The sequence below is a fragment of the Lonchura striata genome, chromosome 30, assembly GCF_046129695.1.
Source record: "Lonchura striata isolate bLonStr1 chromosome 30, bLonStr1.mat, whole genome shotgun sequence".
Taxonomy (NCBI): Eukaryota; Metazoa; Chordata; class Aves; order Passeriformes; family Estrildidae; genus Lonchura; species Lonchura striata.
Window position 1 is genome coordinate 4,060,196 of NC_134632.1, and position 17,341 is coordinate 4,077,536.

Here is a 17,341-nt window from a genome sequence, read left to right on the forward strand (position 1 = left end):
GGCCGGGACAGGGAACAGAACGAGAGGAGCCGGCCGTGCGCTCCGGCCGCCTTGGGAAATCGGCTCTCCAGGAAAACAGCTGGGCATTTGTCCATCTGCTTTCCACGGAACTCCCCCCTCAGCTCGAGTTTGTCACCTCCCTGCACAGTGGGCTGACACTGGCGGAGGGATGGAGCTTCCCAGAGCTCCCAAAGCACCGGGAAGAACGGCCCAGGGAGATGGGGAGGAGAGGCACAGGGGGGTGACACGGGCTGGGGGACACCAAATCCTCCTTGGTGGCAAGGGAAGGGTGTGGGCAAGGCCAGGGTTTGTCCGAAGCTGGGCAGGAGATGAGTGGATCCAGAGCTGCAGCCCTGCCAACGGGGAGGGAGAAGCGTCAGAGCCGAGAGCTGTGATGGGAATGGAAAAGTCCCAGGGAGCTTCTTGCCAGGGCCACGCTGTCCCCTGCAGCCACTGCTCAAGGACAGCGTGTCCCCCCAGGCCTCGCTGCCGCCGCAGCCAGTGCCAAGGGCTCCTGCCAGCCCCTGCACCCCCAACAAATGGGATCCATGCGTTTTTCAGGGATCACAAGGAATGGGATCCATGCGTTTTTCAGGGAATCACAGGGAATGGGATCCATGCGTTTTTCAGGGAATCACAGGGAATGGGATCCATGCGTTTTTCAGGGAATCACAGGGAATGGGATCCATGCGTTTTTCAGGGAATCACAGGGAATGGGATCCATGCGTTTTTCAGGGAATCACAAGGAATGGGATCCATGCGTTTTTCAGGGATCACAGGGAATGGGATCCATGCGTTTTTCAGGGAATCACAGGGAATGGGATCCATGCGTTTTTCAGGGATCACAGGGAATGGGATCCATGCGTTTTTCAGGGAATCACAGGGAATGGGATCCATGCGTTTTTCAGGGAATCACGAGGAATGGGATCCATGCGTTTTTCAGGGAATCACAGGGAATGGGATCCATGTGTTTTTCAGGGAATCACAGGGAACACCCAGCCTGGGCAGCACCCAGGACAAGGAGGGGACGGTGCCCACGCTCACCCCAGGAACTTGAGGACTTCAGCACAGCCATGCCCAGGCCTGGGGTCCCCAGGGATGCCATGGGGGAAATGCTGGGGAAGAAAACCTCACAGCTGGGGGATAAGGATCAGTGTGAAACACGGATGAATTACCCTTACTGATTTCTATATGCATAGAATTTCACAATAGGTATATTTATTTTGCTGATTTTGCATTACACGTATAGCTAGTTACACTTGTACTCAGTTTTTGTCAGAAAGTACAGAAAGAACTCTTGGGTCACTCTGCCCTGTCCGTTTTAAGGTCTGAGGAGTCTTTTTTATCTTATCTTTTAGTGTGGAAATTTGCATTCTTTCTCTTTAGCTGGGGTAGTTTTGCTAGGGCTGCAGTCACCAGACTAAGCAGCACATTTAGCAAGCTCAAGGTGGCACATTTCACCTAAATCCAAATGGATTTCTACCCCGTTAAATTTTTACCCTATCTCAGGTGGATGTGGAAATGCCCACGAACTGGAGGGGAGACAGCAGGCTCGAGCAGAGGGATGGAATGGTGGCGAGGGCAGAGGCTGAGATGGAAGACACGGATGAAAGGAAGACCCAGGTTGCCAAGGCCTGGCTCCCCAGCTCCCCTGGATCTTTCCAGATCTGGCCCCATGCCCTGACTCCTGCAGCATCAGCCCTGGTGCCAGCAGCAGCAAAAACATCCCGTGGGAAGGGCCCTAAATGGAAGCAGGAAAGGAAAAGATGAAGAGCTGGGTTCATTTCAGAGCCTCCCTGGGCCATGTTTGCCTCCCTGACAGGGAGGGGTGCAGCAGCTCCAGTGGGTGTTATTTATAGAAATGTGGTTCATTATACAAATTTACTTTGCAAAAAAGTGGGAAAAGGCCCTCAGCAGCTCTGGTTGGCAGTGGGGGCTGGGAGGGGAGCAGGGCAGGGGGGCACAACCTGCTTTTCCCAGGAAAACTGCCAGAATTCCAGTCCAGTCTGGCATGGAATGGGGCTGCTCCACCTGGAGAGAGGAGATGGAACAGGGGACACGGTGGGTGACACTCACAGCCACCATCAGACAGCAACAGCCCCTGGCACATGGAGTGGCTCCAAACAGCACCATTTCCTAACCTGGAACGGATTCCAGCTGGAATTCAGCAGCCTTTCCTCAATAAAAGCATCGCACCAGGAATGTGGGGCCTGAGGAGAATCAGCCTTGCACTGATTCCCTCCCCTTTGTTCCCAAATCTCAGCAACAACCACAGCCAGGAGGAGGCAGCTCCTGCTGGCCAGGGTGCCACTCCCTTCCTGTGCCACTGGAAATCCCCTCTGGCACCCAGAGCCACAGGAGGAGATGAATTCACCCCAACTGAGTCACCCCTTTCCACAGAGGTCACAGTGGTGGGGAACCACTCCTGCCACACCCCAGAGAGCTGGGACTCGATCCAAGCAAAAGCACTCGGGACAGTCTGTGATGTCTCAGCACAAATAAAAGTAGTAAATTATTGGTAATAAATTTATTTTGGATATTGATTTTTTTACAGAGCTAAATGGAACATAGAAACAGCACCAAGCCATTGAAGTTTGTTCTACAAAACCAGGTTTAATACAAAAGGATGACAGCAATGCCTGACTCTTTGCTTCTGGATGGTTAAAAAAGCTCACCCAAACCCCACCAAGAGTTTAAAAAGGTTTAAGAACAGAGGCACCGGTGTTTGAGAGATCTTCTCTGGCAGCACTGATGATACATGTGGGAAAAATCAAGTTGCCTTTATTCCCAATTTATTGCAGTGCAAGGAGCTGGTCCTTGCCTAAGAGAGCTGTTGAGTCTCCTGCCCAAACACCCACACCCAAAAATTTGGGGTAAGAGCCACCTCCATGCAGGATATTCCCCATTTAACGGGAAAGATCTGCTGGTTTTGCTCCTGGAGAGCTCTGCTCCACCCCCGTGGGGAGAGGTGCAGGCTCTGCCAGGTGAGCAGGCACAAGGAACACACCTGGGGTGGCATCAGCTGCCCAGGGCTGCGCCCTGAGCCACCCAGGGCCCGGGGCAGGAGCAATCCCAGCACCCAGCCCCAGGATGTCCTCGGGGAGAGCAACATCCAGGGGCTCAAATCACTGCTGGCTTCACTCCGTGACTCCTCCTGCCAGGCCAGCAAAGGATTTGGGTCCTGCAGGCCCAGCAGCTGCTGCAGAGCCCTGGGAGGAGCAGAGCAGCTCCTCTGCCGAGCACTGGTGCCATTTCCTGGGAAAGAAACGTTCCTTCACAGAACAGAAACTGAAGCAACCAAGTGATTACAGACATGAGACAGGATGCAGCAGGGCTGGGACAGAGCCAGGCTGCTCCTGGGACCCGTGGGGGGCTGCAGGAACAGTGCCAGCCCCAGAGCTGGCACCTCCTGCTCTGACACCAACACAGACACTGCAGCTGCCCAGCTCAGCCACAAACACTGAGCCCTCAGAGCCCTCCCAAAGCTGCTCTGTAACAGCCACAGAGCAGTCCTGGGCAGCAGCCCCAGGAAAACACCTTTAGAAGCTTCCTATATCCTTTATTTTCCACCCAAATTCCCCCCCACGCCCCCAGAAAATAATAAAGCACACAGACTGCAGACTTAAAAATGCAACAGGATCACAAACTCTCCTCCACCACCCCCAGCCCAGCCCAAACCACCAAGGCACGTCAGGCTCCCCCCTCTCTCCAAGCCCACCTTCCCCAATTCCCCCTCTCCCCAGTTTTGGATGGATGAAGCCAGCACAAAACATTTTCCTTGCTGGGAAGCAGCGAGTGCTTCCTCACTGTCTCTGCACTGATAAAAACAAACGCAAAGACACGCCTGCAACTGCCACCCTAATGTTTCCATGGGAAATGTTATCTTTCAGTACATTCCCTGATGGACTCTGCCACCAGTTGGCCTTTGCAGAATTGAGGTCAAATTTTGCACCCCCAGGCTCTGGCAGAGCCCCCCAGCCCTGGAGAGGGGGGTGCAGTTATCCTTGGCAGGTTGTTTGCTTGCCAGGGCAGCCAGGTCTCTGTGGAAGGCTCATTTTGGTGCAATCCCAGCTCCCCACCAGCTCAAGCCCATCTTCTTTCCAAGCCAGTATTGCCCCGAACGTGTGTGTTTGGAGAGTTTCAGCAGTGAGAGCAACCCTGGGCCAGGCCCTGCTCCTCCCAGCAGCAGCGAGGGCCCCGAGGGCTGCACAGGCTCCGTGTCCCACCCGGCTCCAGGGCTGCTCCTCTGCTGCCCTCAGTGCTCCGAGTCCGACAGGTACGAGGGCTTAGTCCACCTCCACACCAGCATGTCCTCCCCTGCCACCCTGTGGGATTCTGTCTGGATCCTGGACTCGTTGGAGGCCAGGAAATCCACGGCTCTCTCCCACACCCGTTTCATCTTCTTCCTGCAAGGAACAGCGAGAAAATAAATGAGAATCCCAAGCTGGTTGTGCTTCTGTGCCTACAGCAAGTGTGCCCGTGGATCTGGCTGCCTGCTGTTTCCTGTGCAGGCAGAAAAGGGCATCAAACAAACCCTGGGTTAGAGACTGCAGACCAGGGCATGGCCACACAAATCCTGCCTGGGGGGAAGATGAGAGGCTCTGGCAGTGCCCTGAATTTCTGCCTCAATTTGTGCTGCAAAGGGACTCACTGAGCAAATCACCCTCCCCCATCCTGCACACAGAGATCTCAGCCAGGGGAACACCCCAATGTTCACCCCAGCTTTGGATCCAGCTGTCCTGAGCATCTCACAGCCAGGGATGGCTCTAACAGCTGCAGTCATCCCTTGTAGGAAAAGGAATCCTGTTTCTGATACAGAGGGAGGATGTTTAACACTTCACAGGAGGACAAAGCAGCTCCATTTAACCAAAACACAAGAAATAAATAACCCTGCAGAAAAGGAGCAAAACATGAGGATCCAGCCCTGCAGCCTTTCAGCCCCACCACCCACACAGCAACGACCTTGACAACAATTCCTGTCTGAGAGTGCCCCAAACCCAACCTGAGAATGCCCCAAACCAAATCATCTCACTCCAGCTCCCTTCCCAGCTGCACAACTCCAACTGGCCTCTTTCCAGGCACACAATCACTGCAGAGGAGCCCCAATATCCTGCTCAGCTCATGGGAATTGCTCTGGTCTGGAGAGCCAGGTAGGATGGCTGGGAAAGGGGACAGCACCAGACACCCAGCAGATGAAGCAGAGGACACCTGATGCTCCAGGTCCAAGCAAACCAAACCCAGGTACTGCTGGACAGAACAAGGACAACACAACTGTGGCACTGCACAAGTGACAACCCTGGGGCTGCCACACTGATCTGCACCAGCCTGAGCTGTGCCCAAGCCTCTCCCAACCCAAAGGCTCCATCTTCCTCCTGCAGAGCAGCTCCAGGGATGCATTTTGGAGCTGTGCTGAATCCCATCCTGCTGCTTGCAGTGCCCAGAGCAGCTCACCTGCTCTGAGGAGGGATCAGGCTGTCCCGGACGTGGTAGATGCCAACGTAGGGGTAACGCTCCAAATTCCGCTCCCATTCCTTGTAGTGGTCCTGGACAACAGCTGGAGGACAGGAGGACACAGCAGTGAGAACTCAACCCTGCAGGAGCAGAGCAGGGCTCCCCTGTGCTCCCACAGCTCCTACCTATGATCTTCTTCACCATGTCATACATGGCTTGCTCCTCCTCCTCCATCTTCCGCCAGCGATAGCGGAGGTAGAGCAGGATGCCCCAAAGGGTTATCAGACCTGGGAGAATAAAAACAAAGGGGACTCAGGAACTGGCAGCTTGCTGTGTGCTTGCTGGATGCTGTTTTAGATCTCACAGTGTGACCCAGGCCTGCTTGGAACTGAATCCCAGTGATTCCTTTCGTTCCCCACAGCAGCTGCACCCCAAAAACCCCTTGGTGCTCCCCCCCTGCAGCACCTGTGGATGTGGGATGAGGTGGTGGGGAAGCCTCAGCACAACTACAGGGCCCCATGTCTGCAAATCCCAGAGGAGGCTTTGCCAGAGGCCTCCCCTACAAGGATCACTCTGGAAGACTGTCAGGTTTCACTGGAGAGCTGCTGGATAGAGAAATAAAGCCTGGGGCTCCAGTGGCAGCCCAAAATGAAGGAGATGTGTATGGAAGGTTTAGCAGTTACAATGCCCCCAGTAGAACTTCAGTGTCTGCAATAAACAGAACTGTCCCTTGTCACCCCCTCCCTGTCAGGTTGGATTAGAAACTCCTGCAGTCACACAGCTCTCGTTATCACCTCCCTGGGTAAAACCCCTGTCTCAGCTGAGGCGTGACAGACTATTCCAATAAAACCTCCAACCCTGAAATGCTACAAGTCATTATTAAAGAGGCTGGAGGACTTGGGAGCTTAGAGCAAGAAAAAAAGAAAAATTGACTCCTTAAGGTAAGTTAACACACTTATTCTGCAGCCCATAATAATGGGCACTTGAGGAAAACCCAGAGAGCTCATCAGCTGCCTGATTTAAAGCAACTTTTAAGCACTCACAGCACAAGAGGAGGGATGTGGCTCTCCTCTGCTGCCAGAACAAAGGTTAATTAGACATTAACTCATCAGCAGATTTATTTCACCTCTGCTAGGTGTTTCCTGTAGCTGAGGAATGTGTGATCACAGGGGCTTCATCCCTGCAGCCGAGCCCCAAGAGCCACTTACCCCAGAAGAACAAGAAGAGGTTGGTGATGGCCGTGACCACGGCCCGGCGGAAGCGGCAGCCCAGCCCCATCTGGGGGTGGGCAGATTCCAGGCAGAACACTTCCTCCACGCTGGAAACTGGCTCCGACAGGTCCCTGCCTTTCAACCTGATGGGAAGAGGAAGCAAAACTCACTGAAGAGAGCAGGCTGCAACTGCAGTCTTTCATCAAGGCCGGGAGAACGAGCAGACTGCGGCTGCAGGAAATGCCCCCACACCCAGGAACAGCCTCCTGCCAGAACATTTGGGGACTGGCTGCTTAGCCAGGGATGGATGTGGCTCCAGGAAGGCAGCAGGGCTGCAGCTCCCACTGGCACGCTGAGCATCCCTGCACTGCCTCTCTGACAGCCCCTCTCAGCCAGGGTTTGGTCCCCTCTCAACTGGGAATTGGATTCCCACCTCCCAGCACGGACATGGAAACGTTCCCTGAGTCAGAGCCCTGGCAGTGGGAGCTGGGGGACCCAGGCTGGGAGCAGGAGCAGCTCCAAGAGCGACAGAGCAGCAGCACAGAGCCCTGCAGAGCCCCCAGCTCCCCTCCCTGCAGCGCTGCTGCTCCCAAGCCCAGGCTCGCTCCATGCTGAGCCATTCCCAGAGAGCCCAGGCACTGAGGGGTCCAAAGGACAGCCAGCAGATCCAGGGGAGCTGGAACAAAGGGGATTGTACTTTTTTAAGCTCCTAATTATGAACAGCCCGTTAGACAAAGAGGTTTGCTCAATTTACAGGTGCTCAGCTCACAAACTGCAGAGAGCTCGGGCAGGTCTGGGCTCTGCAGGAGCTGCACACACACGGTTGGATCCCACCCCCCTGTTCTTATTTACAACCCAAATTCCACAGAAATATTTCAAACACACAGCAGAATCACCCAGTGCAAAGCTCATTTTCAGTCCTGCCTCTCAGACTAGCAACTAAAAAATAATCTCACGTAGCTAAAAATGCCAGGGGCAGGGTTTTGGGGATGCTGCCACGCTGGCTCCGGGGAAGTGCAGCAGTTTGGGGACCAGCCAGCAGAGCTGCTATTTAACAAAATAAAAAGTGGGAGGATATTGTATACCACAGCTTCTGACTGGAAAAGTGCTGGAGTATAAAAATACAAAATTTGAAAACTCTGCATCCCAGCCCACCTACAAATCCAGCCCTGCCCCTAAAGAAGCCGTGCCCTGTCCTGGGAATTTGCACAGCCCAGGAATCAAAGCAGCAGATGCTGTCTGATCCGTGGATCACAGCAGCAGCTGCAGGAATATTTAAGAGCAAATGGAGCAGTGGGAATTCCAACAAGCTTGCCCACCAACCCCAGCACCACAACTGCTGCAATTCACTTCATCAGAGACACATTTAGCAACGTGAAAATGCAAACAACTGTTAAGGCTTTAGAGTCAGAGCAGACTGGAGGCAGCCCACGCTTCCTAGAGGAAGGTGATGATGGCTGCTGACTCTGGGAAAAGTGACCACCTGGGCAAGTTAAGGAAGAGCTGCAGGCACAGGACCATGGGCAGGACACCAGGACCACGCCACAGGAGGCACAACACAACCACTGATGGCCACAGGGAGCCCTGACCTCCCAGGCCCATCTCACCTGCAACACATCCCTGGACAGTGTCCCACAGCCTGGGCTGTACTTTTCCTTTGGAAATTTGCCCAGCAAGCCCAGCCACAGCCAATCCCAGCCCAACGAGCACCACTGACCTTGTCGAATTCCACCCCAGCCAACACCCGGATCCCCAGCTTTGGCACAGTGGGCTCCTGCCCACCCAAATCCCAAATCCCTGCTACTGTTCATACCAGCAGATCCCTAACTTTGACACAGGGGGTTTCTGCTCACCAAATTCCCAAATCCTTGTTGCTGTTCAGTATCCAGTGCAGGGCAGCTTCAAACTTCTGTGAGGAGCTGCCAGTTACATTCTGTGCAAAGGAAGCCATAAGGAGATTAGCCCTCCATTCATTTAAAATACTGACCAACATGATTTCATTACAGCAGTGGGGCAATTAATTTCATAGGGGCTGCCCCCAGGTTAATTCTTATCAGGATTCTGCAAACTGGAGGGAGGAGAACTAAGCCTGAAGATCTGCCTGGCCTAAAATCTTCTGACTGGGTAGATGATGCATGAAGCACTCTGTGAAATAACACCATCCCAGACTGTTAGGGCTAACCACTAAATACAACATAATCTTACTGACAGGTTACCAGGAAAGAAATGGAATGCTGGATCAGAGCAGTCTGTCTCCTGACACTCTGCAGCAGAGGAAAATCCTTCTTCTGCCCAGCCCTCAATCCTGGGAAATTTCTGGTTGCACATGACTGATGGCTCCAGTGAAACAACAAACCATTAAGATTTACAGGGGGTGAATCAGAGATGGAGGAGAAAATTATTTTCAAAAGAACTGCTGAGAACAGGACTGGCCAAAGGGGAAGTGAGAGATATTGGAGAGAATCAAAGCAGGATGAGGAAGCAAAATGGATGGTGAATTGTTTTAGTGTCTATTATTTATTGCTTTATAAGAGACTAAGCACTGGGTTGTAACAAAGCTGCTCAGAGCCCACTCACCAGCACGTGATCCTTCACCTCACTAACCCAAATGCATTTGCTTTTTAGGTTCTCAGGGTTTCCACATTCAAAATTACCTGGTAAGAAAAGTCAAACAGAAAAATCATGTTTGTAAAAAAAAAAAAAAAAAAGCCCTTGAACAGCTCAGAACCAGGCTCTGAACGCACACCAAGAAATGCTCTCCTTTCCAATCAGCCCCAGCCCTCAGCAAAATGATTCCAGGGTGAGATTTATACTGCAGGCAGATCAGATGACTATTAATAAAATGCTCAGCCACTGCACAGAGGTTGGATAAGGGTAATCAAACCTCTCACTTCAGAGCTGCTGCTGGATAAGGGCAATCAAAGCTGACACTTCAGAGCTGCTGAACACACAATGAGGGGGAGAGTATTGCTCCTGCCCCTTGCAGAGCACAGAACCACAGCTGCCACCAGGTATCAGGTGTGGAGCTAATGATTAGTGTTCAAAATGCCTCCAAGGAGCTGAAATCACAGCTCTGCCTCCAACCCAGGCAGAGAAATGCTGGCGAGGCACTAAATCCTCTAAATCTTGCCTCACCGAGTTGACTAAACAAATGTGCTAAGTAAATCTGGTGGAAATCCAAAGACAGATTTGAAAAGATTTAGGAATTCTGTGCAGCTTCAGTATCCAAAGGCTCCAGCCTTGAGGTCTGAAATGCAGAAAATGGAACTGAAACCCTTGTACTGATTACCACTGCTGTGAATCTTGCTGAACAAGTCCCTGCTCAAAGAGTGGATTTCTAGCAGCCTACTCCATCCCAAAATACAGTGATGAGCTGGATTTACTCCTGGAGCAGGGACTGTGCTGGGTCAGCTCCTCATCTCAGAGAGCCTGTCCCATTCTGTGGTGAGGAAAAGGAGAGGCACTCACACGTCTGCCGCCACATTTCAGCAGAAATGACAATTTCTTAGGACACTTCATGTGTAAGAACACATCAGTTTACACTCCTGCCTCTATCCTGATGACAATTTCAAGCTGTTGGTAGAAAAGAATAACAAACCCAACCAATCCTACCTGAATCTTCCAACACTTCAAGTACAAACAAGGCCCACTCACCCAGGCAGGGTGACAGGAGTGCATTAGCCAAGCACCACTCAGAACAAAAATAAACCCACCTTCCCCTGTTTTCCTATTCCCTGCCTGCCTCAGAACTCCTCAGAGGGAACTGCCTGTTCCATAAACCCCTCCAGAGTGGGACAGAAGTGAGCAGGAGCTGGGAGAGGCAGCTCCTGCAGGCTCAGCAGGGGTGGGGATGTGCTGGCACTCACCTGCCTGCACGGACAGGTAACTGTAGAGCTCGTGCAGCACAGCCATGGTCGCATCCTTGTGCTTGGCCTGGCAGAACTGCAGGGCACAGACAGGGACAGGGACACACGTCAGCACTGGCACGGGGACAGTGGGAGTGCAGCTCCAGGCACCAGGCAGAACCACAGCACTGGAGTCTGGCTCAGTCCTGCACCACCAGCTCCAGCCAAATCTCCTGAGCAGGGGAACATTCCAGCACAACTGATCCTGAGCATCTTCTGGAAGTCCCTGCCCAGAGGACCTGGATGAGTTTTAAGGTCCCTTCCAGTCCAAACCAGTCTGGGATTCTGGGATTCTCGGAAGTGCCACCAACCCACAGCCCAGCCTGCAGCACCAGCCTCGGACCCACCACAGATGGATGCATCACCTCCAGAACTTCCCACACACCAGAACTCAGAACCCAACAGGAAACCTTCTCCCTCCTAATCATGGAGTATTTGGATTGGAAGGGACCTCTAAAGTTCACCCAGTTCCATCCCAGACACGTTCCCCTATCCCAGGCTGCTCCAAGCCCTGGCCTTGGGCATTCCCAGGGATGGGGAGCCACAGCTTCTCTGGGAATTCCAGCCACAGCTTCTTTGGGAATTCCATCCCAGCCCCTCCCCACCCTCCCAGGAAAGGATTTATTCCCAATATCCCATCCAAACCAGCATATGGAATCCTGGAATGGTGTGGGTTGGAAAAGATCATCCAATCCCCTGGGCAGGGACACCTGGCATTATCCCAGGTTGCCATTTATCCACTATCCAACCCAGCCTTGGGCACTCCCAGGGATGGAGCAGCCCCAGCTTTTCCCAAAATCCATCCTGACAGAGGGAGCAGGGCTGTGCAGGCACTGCACAGTGGAGCTCAGGGAATTAGCTGGATTAAATCTTAGACTGTTAAAGCTGAAAACAGCTTTATTGCAAACCAATACCACTGCTGGTACAACTGTTAAGAAAGAAATTGATTCACATAATTGGGAATTTAAATTTTTATCATTCAGAGTCTCATACACACTCCTAACTTAATCTGGCCCATTAATTCCATCTCATCAAGTCCCAATTTTTCTGTAAAACGACAGAACTAATCATTTTACAGTGATACTGTTATGGGTAGAATCGACTACCTAGAATAATCACTGTTCTGTGAGAGCTCACAAGATTGAGGAAAAATAAATAAATGCTTACATCATCCGTTCTTTTCTCACAATCCACAGGCAAGAGATTAACTAGGAGAGAGAAGAGGGTGAGTTAGCTGTCTGCAAACAAGAGCTTTGATCAAGAAAATAATTATCTTTTTAAAAGCGGGCTCAACTTAAAGCCTGGTTCTGCTATTGTTCATCTCCCCCTGGCAGCACCTGGAGGTGCAAAGAGCCCCTCCAGGAGCTGCTTTGGGAGCAGCCCTGAGGAAGAACACACCAGTGATGGAGCTGATGAATGTGTTCAGCTGGGGGGTGAAAAGTGGGGCTGGATGTTTGAACAGCTCCTGTTTGAGGAGAAGCTTCATGCTGATCTTTGCACCCCAGTGCTGGCTCTTGCTGCCCACCAGGGTCACCTGAAATATCCCAGCACAGCCAGGGAGGAAAATGAACCCCCCCTTGGAGGGCTGATTGCTGCTCTGGGCTCTGCAGGGCTTGAACAGCTCCTGGCACCTGTGGCACAACTCAAACCTGGGCAACATTCCTGCCTGCAGAGCTCCTGTCACAGCTGGAACAGGACAAACCAGTGACAATGGGCAGCTTTACCCTGGCTTTGGGAATGCAGCAGCTTTCCTAGCCCACACCACGGGCACAGTGTGCCCAGGACCAGCACCTTCCCAAAACAGTCCTCAAACCCTTCTTTGTTCAGCTCAAAGCCTGAAATATCCCCATTTCCAACTGTTCCAGCTGGGGAACTCTGCCTTAAAAGCCAGTTGCTGGGGAAACTCCTTTTCATTTGTCACAAAAGAGAGAGACACACTCTGCCACACCTGAAGTGCTGAATTGATCTCTGCACTTCCCCCTTGACAGAACAAAGACTGGGAAGGGCCGTGCTGGCAGAGGGAACATCAAAAACACACCCCAGGTACTACGGAGACCTCGTGTCACACCATAAAATCCATCCTTGGCCCAGCAGGAATGGCACTCCACATAAACCCCATGGTTCTGAGGGACTGAAGGCCAAACTCGTTTGGAAAAAGCAAACTTTTGTTTGGATTCCCATGGCTAACAAGGGTCCCCACAGGAACAGGGGAAAGGGACAGAAACAAGAGATGTCAGGTTATGGCAATGAGAATGATAAATGTGATGGGAATGGAAGCAATAAAGAGAAAGCAGGCAGACAGGTGAGGAATAACATTGAAATGAGAATTAAACCAATGCACGTACAGCTCTCCTCTCTCCCGTCCAACCAGCCTGACCCAGCCATCTTCACCATGAGGATGCCCAGAAAGATCAGCAGCAGCACCAAGCTGGCGAGGCAGAGGAACTGGGACAGGTAATACTCCAGGCCTTTGCCCTTGCGCTCGGGCTGCTGCCGGGGCGCCGAGCGCAGCAGGGCGGCACGCGGGGTCACTCCGTGCCCCCCATCGCTGCCCGCCCGCCACGGGAAGCGCCGGATCAGCCCCCCAGCCCTGCCGCCCGCGTCCCGCTCTACGCTGGAAGCCGAGTCCTCCTTCCCTCTCCTGAACAGGCTGCTGAACCTCCCGGGGGCCGCCGAGGAGCCCCACTGGGTGCTGGGGGTCACCTCGCTCTCCCGGCTCCACCAGCTGTCGGAGGAGAGCCCCCTCCTCTCCCCGGCTGTGTCCCAGGCAGCCCGGGAGCTCTGCGCCCCAATTCCCCCTGCCGATGTCCACCAATGGCTCCTGGATTTCTCCTCTCTGGGAATGGGTTTGGAGGCTGCCGAGGAGCCCCAGTAGGGTGTGGAGCTCAGCCCCCCAACCTCATCCAAGCCCGAGTCAGCCCGGCTGCCGAGCCCCCCGCTCCTCTCTGCCGAGGGGCTCCACTGGGATGTGGAGTTTGACCCCCGGAACCTGTCCAGGGTGGGTCTCAGGCCACTGCTGAGCCCCCCACTCCTGTCTGAAGCGCCCGACTGCAGTGAGGAGCCCCGAAACCCATCCAGGGTCGCCCCCAGCCCCTCTGCCACATCTCTGGATGTCTCCCAGCGGGACGCCCCGGCCCTGTCCGCCCCGAGGCCGCCGCTCCTCTCTATGGACGTGTACCACTGCGAGGGCGAACTGAGCCCCCCGTGCCCGGCCAGGGATGTTCCCAGCCCACCGCCACCTCTCTCCACAGTCGTGCCCCACTGCTCCGAAGGGCTCAGCCTCCCGAGGCTGTCCCGGGAGGAGCCGCCCTCAACCCTGCTGGCTCCGGCCCGGCCCGGCGGGGACCCCCGCGGGTCTCCCCAGGCCTGCCCGCCGCTCTCTCCCGACGCCCCCCAGCGGGACGTGGGCGGCCGCCCCACTTCCTCCTCCTCTTCCTCCTCCTCTTCCTCCTCCTCCTCCTCACTCTCCCGGGCGGCCCCGCCGGTGAAGCCGGAGCGCTGCCGCGAGGGCGAGGCCTGCGGCGGCCTGGCGGAGGAGCGGCCGGGGCTGGGCGGCGCGGTGCGGCCGCTGCGCCGGTCCGCCGCCACTTCGGCCCGCAGGCAGCCCAGCTTCTTGATGTAGACCTTGCGGGTGGTGGCGGTGATGGGCCCCGGGCGGTAGCCGAGCGCCAGCAGCTCCTTGCGGAGCTCCGCGTCCGTCAGCTCCGCCATGGCCGCGCCAGGCCCCGCCGGAAGCGCCCCGCGGGCGGGAAGCGCCGCCGCCATCTTGGGAGGAGCCGGCGGCGCCGCCATGTTGGGGAGGGCGTGTGGGGAACGGCGCGGGGCGGGCGCCATGTTGGGAAGGGCGAGCGGGGCGCGGGCTCCGTGTGCTGGGGGAGCCGCTCCCGCTCCGCGCTGCTCCCTCAGGAAAAAACGGAAAAAACGGGGAAAGCAAAAGGCGAAAGCTGCTTCATCTGCGGGACGAGCCGGTGTCGACGAGGGGTTGTCCCCCATCGCTGTGTGCGGCTGCTCCCGTGTGGGAGTGAGTCCCGCTTCGCTCACCCCCATGTTCTAACACTTTTAGGGCCATTCTCCTACAAAACGTCCCTTTCCCAGCCACTGCCACCCCCACACGCGTTTCCATCATCGCTGCCCAGTTGCTGAGCTCTGCCAGAACTTCAGGCAGGACCAGGATCCAGATCCATGAAATATTTCCCGGGAAAGGGGGGATCTCTCCACACCCCACACCTAAAACAGCAAACCCAAGCGTTGACTTGCAAATTTATTTTGGCACAGCTGTGATGAACAGTAATTGCTTTTTCCTGCTGCCGCCGCTAAAGAAAGCGATGAAAGCGGCTGAAATATGGTGGCGTCATGTTGGAATTTAATGAAAGGTAGTGGAGCAGCGGTGCTGGAGGTGCTGAGGGCTGGCTGTGTGCCGCGGGTTTGGTGATGGATGTGTGACACTGGCGTGGGGGACACGCCGTGGTCCCTTGGGAATGGCACCTGTGGGGAGAAGGAGGCTCCAGAGGAGCACGAAGCTGAAGGAGCTAAGCTCTTCCCGACATAAATCACAGAATCCCAGTCAGTGAGGCTGAGAAATCCGTCCAACACCATCAAGTCGAAGCTGTGACCAATCTCCACCTGAGTGTCATGTCCAAACTTCCTCGGACACCCCAGGGATGGGGACTCCAAACCTCCCTGAGCAATGCTAACAGCCCTTTCCACAGAGAAATTCCTCCTGATGTCCAACCTGACCTTCCCCTGGCACAGCATGAGCATCCTGTCCTGTCCCTATTCCTTCTTTCAGGAACTCTCCTCCTTAGCAGGTCCCCAAAGCTCACATCACTCTTCCCAATTTATCCAAGAAAGCAGCAACGAGATGCTGAGATTTGTTCATCAGGTTGGCAACAGCAAATACATCCTCAGCAGAGGCCAGGGAGCCCATTAAAAGAGCAAACTCAGCTGTGCTGGGAAGTGTGAACGCGCTAAGCTGAGCTTCCTCTGTGCTCCTCTGCCAGCTCATGATGTGGAGAGGGGTCTAAAGTAAATAAAAAATTCCAATTTGCTCCTATCACACAGATCCTGTGAGCTCACAGCTCTCACTTTGCAGAAGCTCTGCCTGGGCATGCAGCTGCACGCTGGCTGAGCTGGTGCAAACCTGGAATTACATGAACTCACCTTTTTCTGGAGAAAACAGCAACAAAAGCCCAAACCTATCCTTTCAACTTGTGGCTCTGCCCATCGTGGGAATTACCCCAGGCCCAGCAGCCCCATTGCACAATCTTTGGAGGGGAGGACATGGGATTGGTGTTGGACAACTGGAGGATGGGGGAAAAGCTGTGATTCCTCCTCAGAAGGAGGTTGGCAGCAGCAAAGCTCAGCAGGATCAGGTGCCTATTTTTTGTGGAGAGAAATCCACCACCCCTTGCCTTCCTCCCCATGGGAGAATCTCTGCCTTCCCTGGAAGGCATTTGGCCCCCACAGGGAAGGCAGCAGGAACAGACGTGTCAGACCCTATATCCCCCACGGGCAATCTTTGTTCCCATCCCCTGCCCACAGTGCCAATGCTGAATTTGACAGTGTATTTTCTATTTTTGCAGCCCCTTCATCATCCTCGTGGCTCTGGGAGCACCAAGCGGTGCCGAGGCTGCAGATGGGCTCGGCAAAAAGCGTTTCTTGGCTGGAAACAGCCGGAGCTGGCTGTGGGAAGCTGGGACAGCACGGGGGGACAGCCTCCACCTTCCCTGCGCACCCAGAAGCTGCCTCAGAGCTGCTGGCAGCGGCTCCTGTGCCAGAGGAGCAGACGCCCGCTCCGGTTCTGGCAGCCTGGGGACAGGGCTGGCGTGAGCAGAGCCCTGGGAAGGGATCCGTGCCGGAGCAGGGAATGGCTGCACCCCAAACCCCGCAGCTGAACCCTTCCACCGCTGACTGATGGGCTGCTGAAACCCCGTGTCCCCAGCCACCTCCTTAGCCGTGGCTTTTGGGTGACAGCCCTGCGCATGGCACCCAGGGAAGTGTCAGGGCTTTCTTGGGAGCCCGCTGTGCCTGTTTGTCACCCTGTCACTGACAGCCACAGCACAGGTGTGACCCAAGAGCCCTCAGCCGCCTGCCCGGTTCCTTAGGAAGTCAGAGGTGACTCCATTCCCTTCCCTCCTCTTCTCCCCAGCTATTGGGCTGCTCATCCCACCATGAAATTCTTGTTTGGTTTCTGGAGCAGCAGATTCCTCCTGCCTGCCAGCAGGTGTGACCTGGGTGCTGTTGGCTGCCAAAGCACCTTCCAGGGCAGGGGAAAATGGAGATCTGCCCTGAAACCTGGAGACCACTTCCTTCTTACCCAAAGCCAGAGCTTGGGCAGCCTGGAGGGGCCTGGTTGGGGTCCCTCCATCTCTTTCCAGTGGAAACGTTTCTGCTTCTCCTGCTCAGGTCCCTGATGGTGGAAGGAATTTACTCCCAAAAGTTGAAGGTGTACTTTGGTGCCTGTTTGGACACCACAGTTGGTGCTGCAGGAGAGGACAGGAATTATTCCTGTGGTCTCTGTCACAACCAGCCATTACATCCCAAGCTCATTTATAACTGGGACAACTGGGACAAGCCACTGGTAGAATCCATGGCTGGGTTCAAGACTGGCCCTTGCTGATGCAGCTTGTCTGGGTCCAAGGGTAGGAGCAGAGTCCTGCTGGTGGATCTCCCTCTGGAATTTTCCACCGTGTCAGCCCCACCATCACCCCAGTGGGAAATGGTCCAGGGAGCAAATCCAAGAGGCTCATGTTCACTTTCTTTCTTTCCATCATT

The 17,341-nt window shown here is 54.6% G+C and overlaps 1 protein-coding gene across 1 annotated transcript; it reads right to left on the reverse strand.

Moving 5' to 3' along the window:
• Positions 1 to 2,512: 2,512 nt before the first annotated feature.
• Positions 2,513 to 14,296, reverse strand: LEMD2 (LEM domain nuclear envelope protein 2). Its single transcript, XM_021542648.3, has 9 exons — positions 12,913 to 14,296; positions 11,735 to 11,775; positions 10,529 to 10,604; positions 9,240 to 9,316; positions 8,516 to 8,595; positions 6,660 to 6,805; positions 5,637 to 5,738; positions 5,452 to 5,554; positions 2,513 to 4,406 (listed from the first exon to the last, which is right to left on the reverse strand). Exons 1-9 carry the CDS (start codon positions 14,276 to 14,278, stop codon positions 4,256 to 4,258), a joined length of 2,142 nt encoding a protein of 713 aa, XP_021398323.3. The 5' UTR covers positions 14,279 to 14,296; the 3' UTR covers positions 2,513 to 4,255.
• Between the last annotated feature and the right edge of the window lie 3,045 nt (positions 14,297 to 17,341).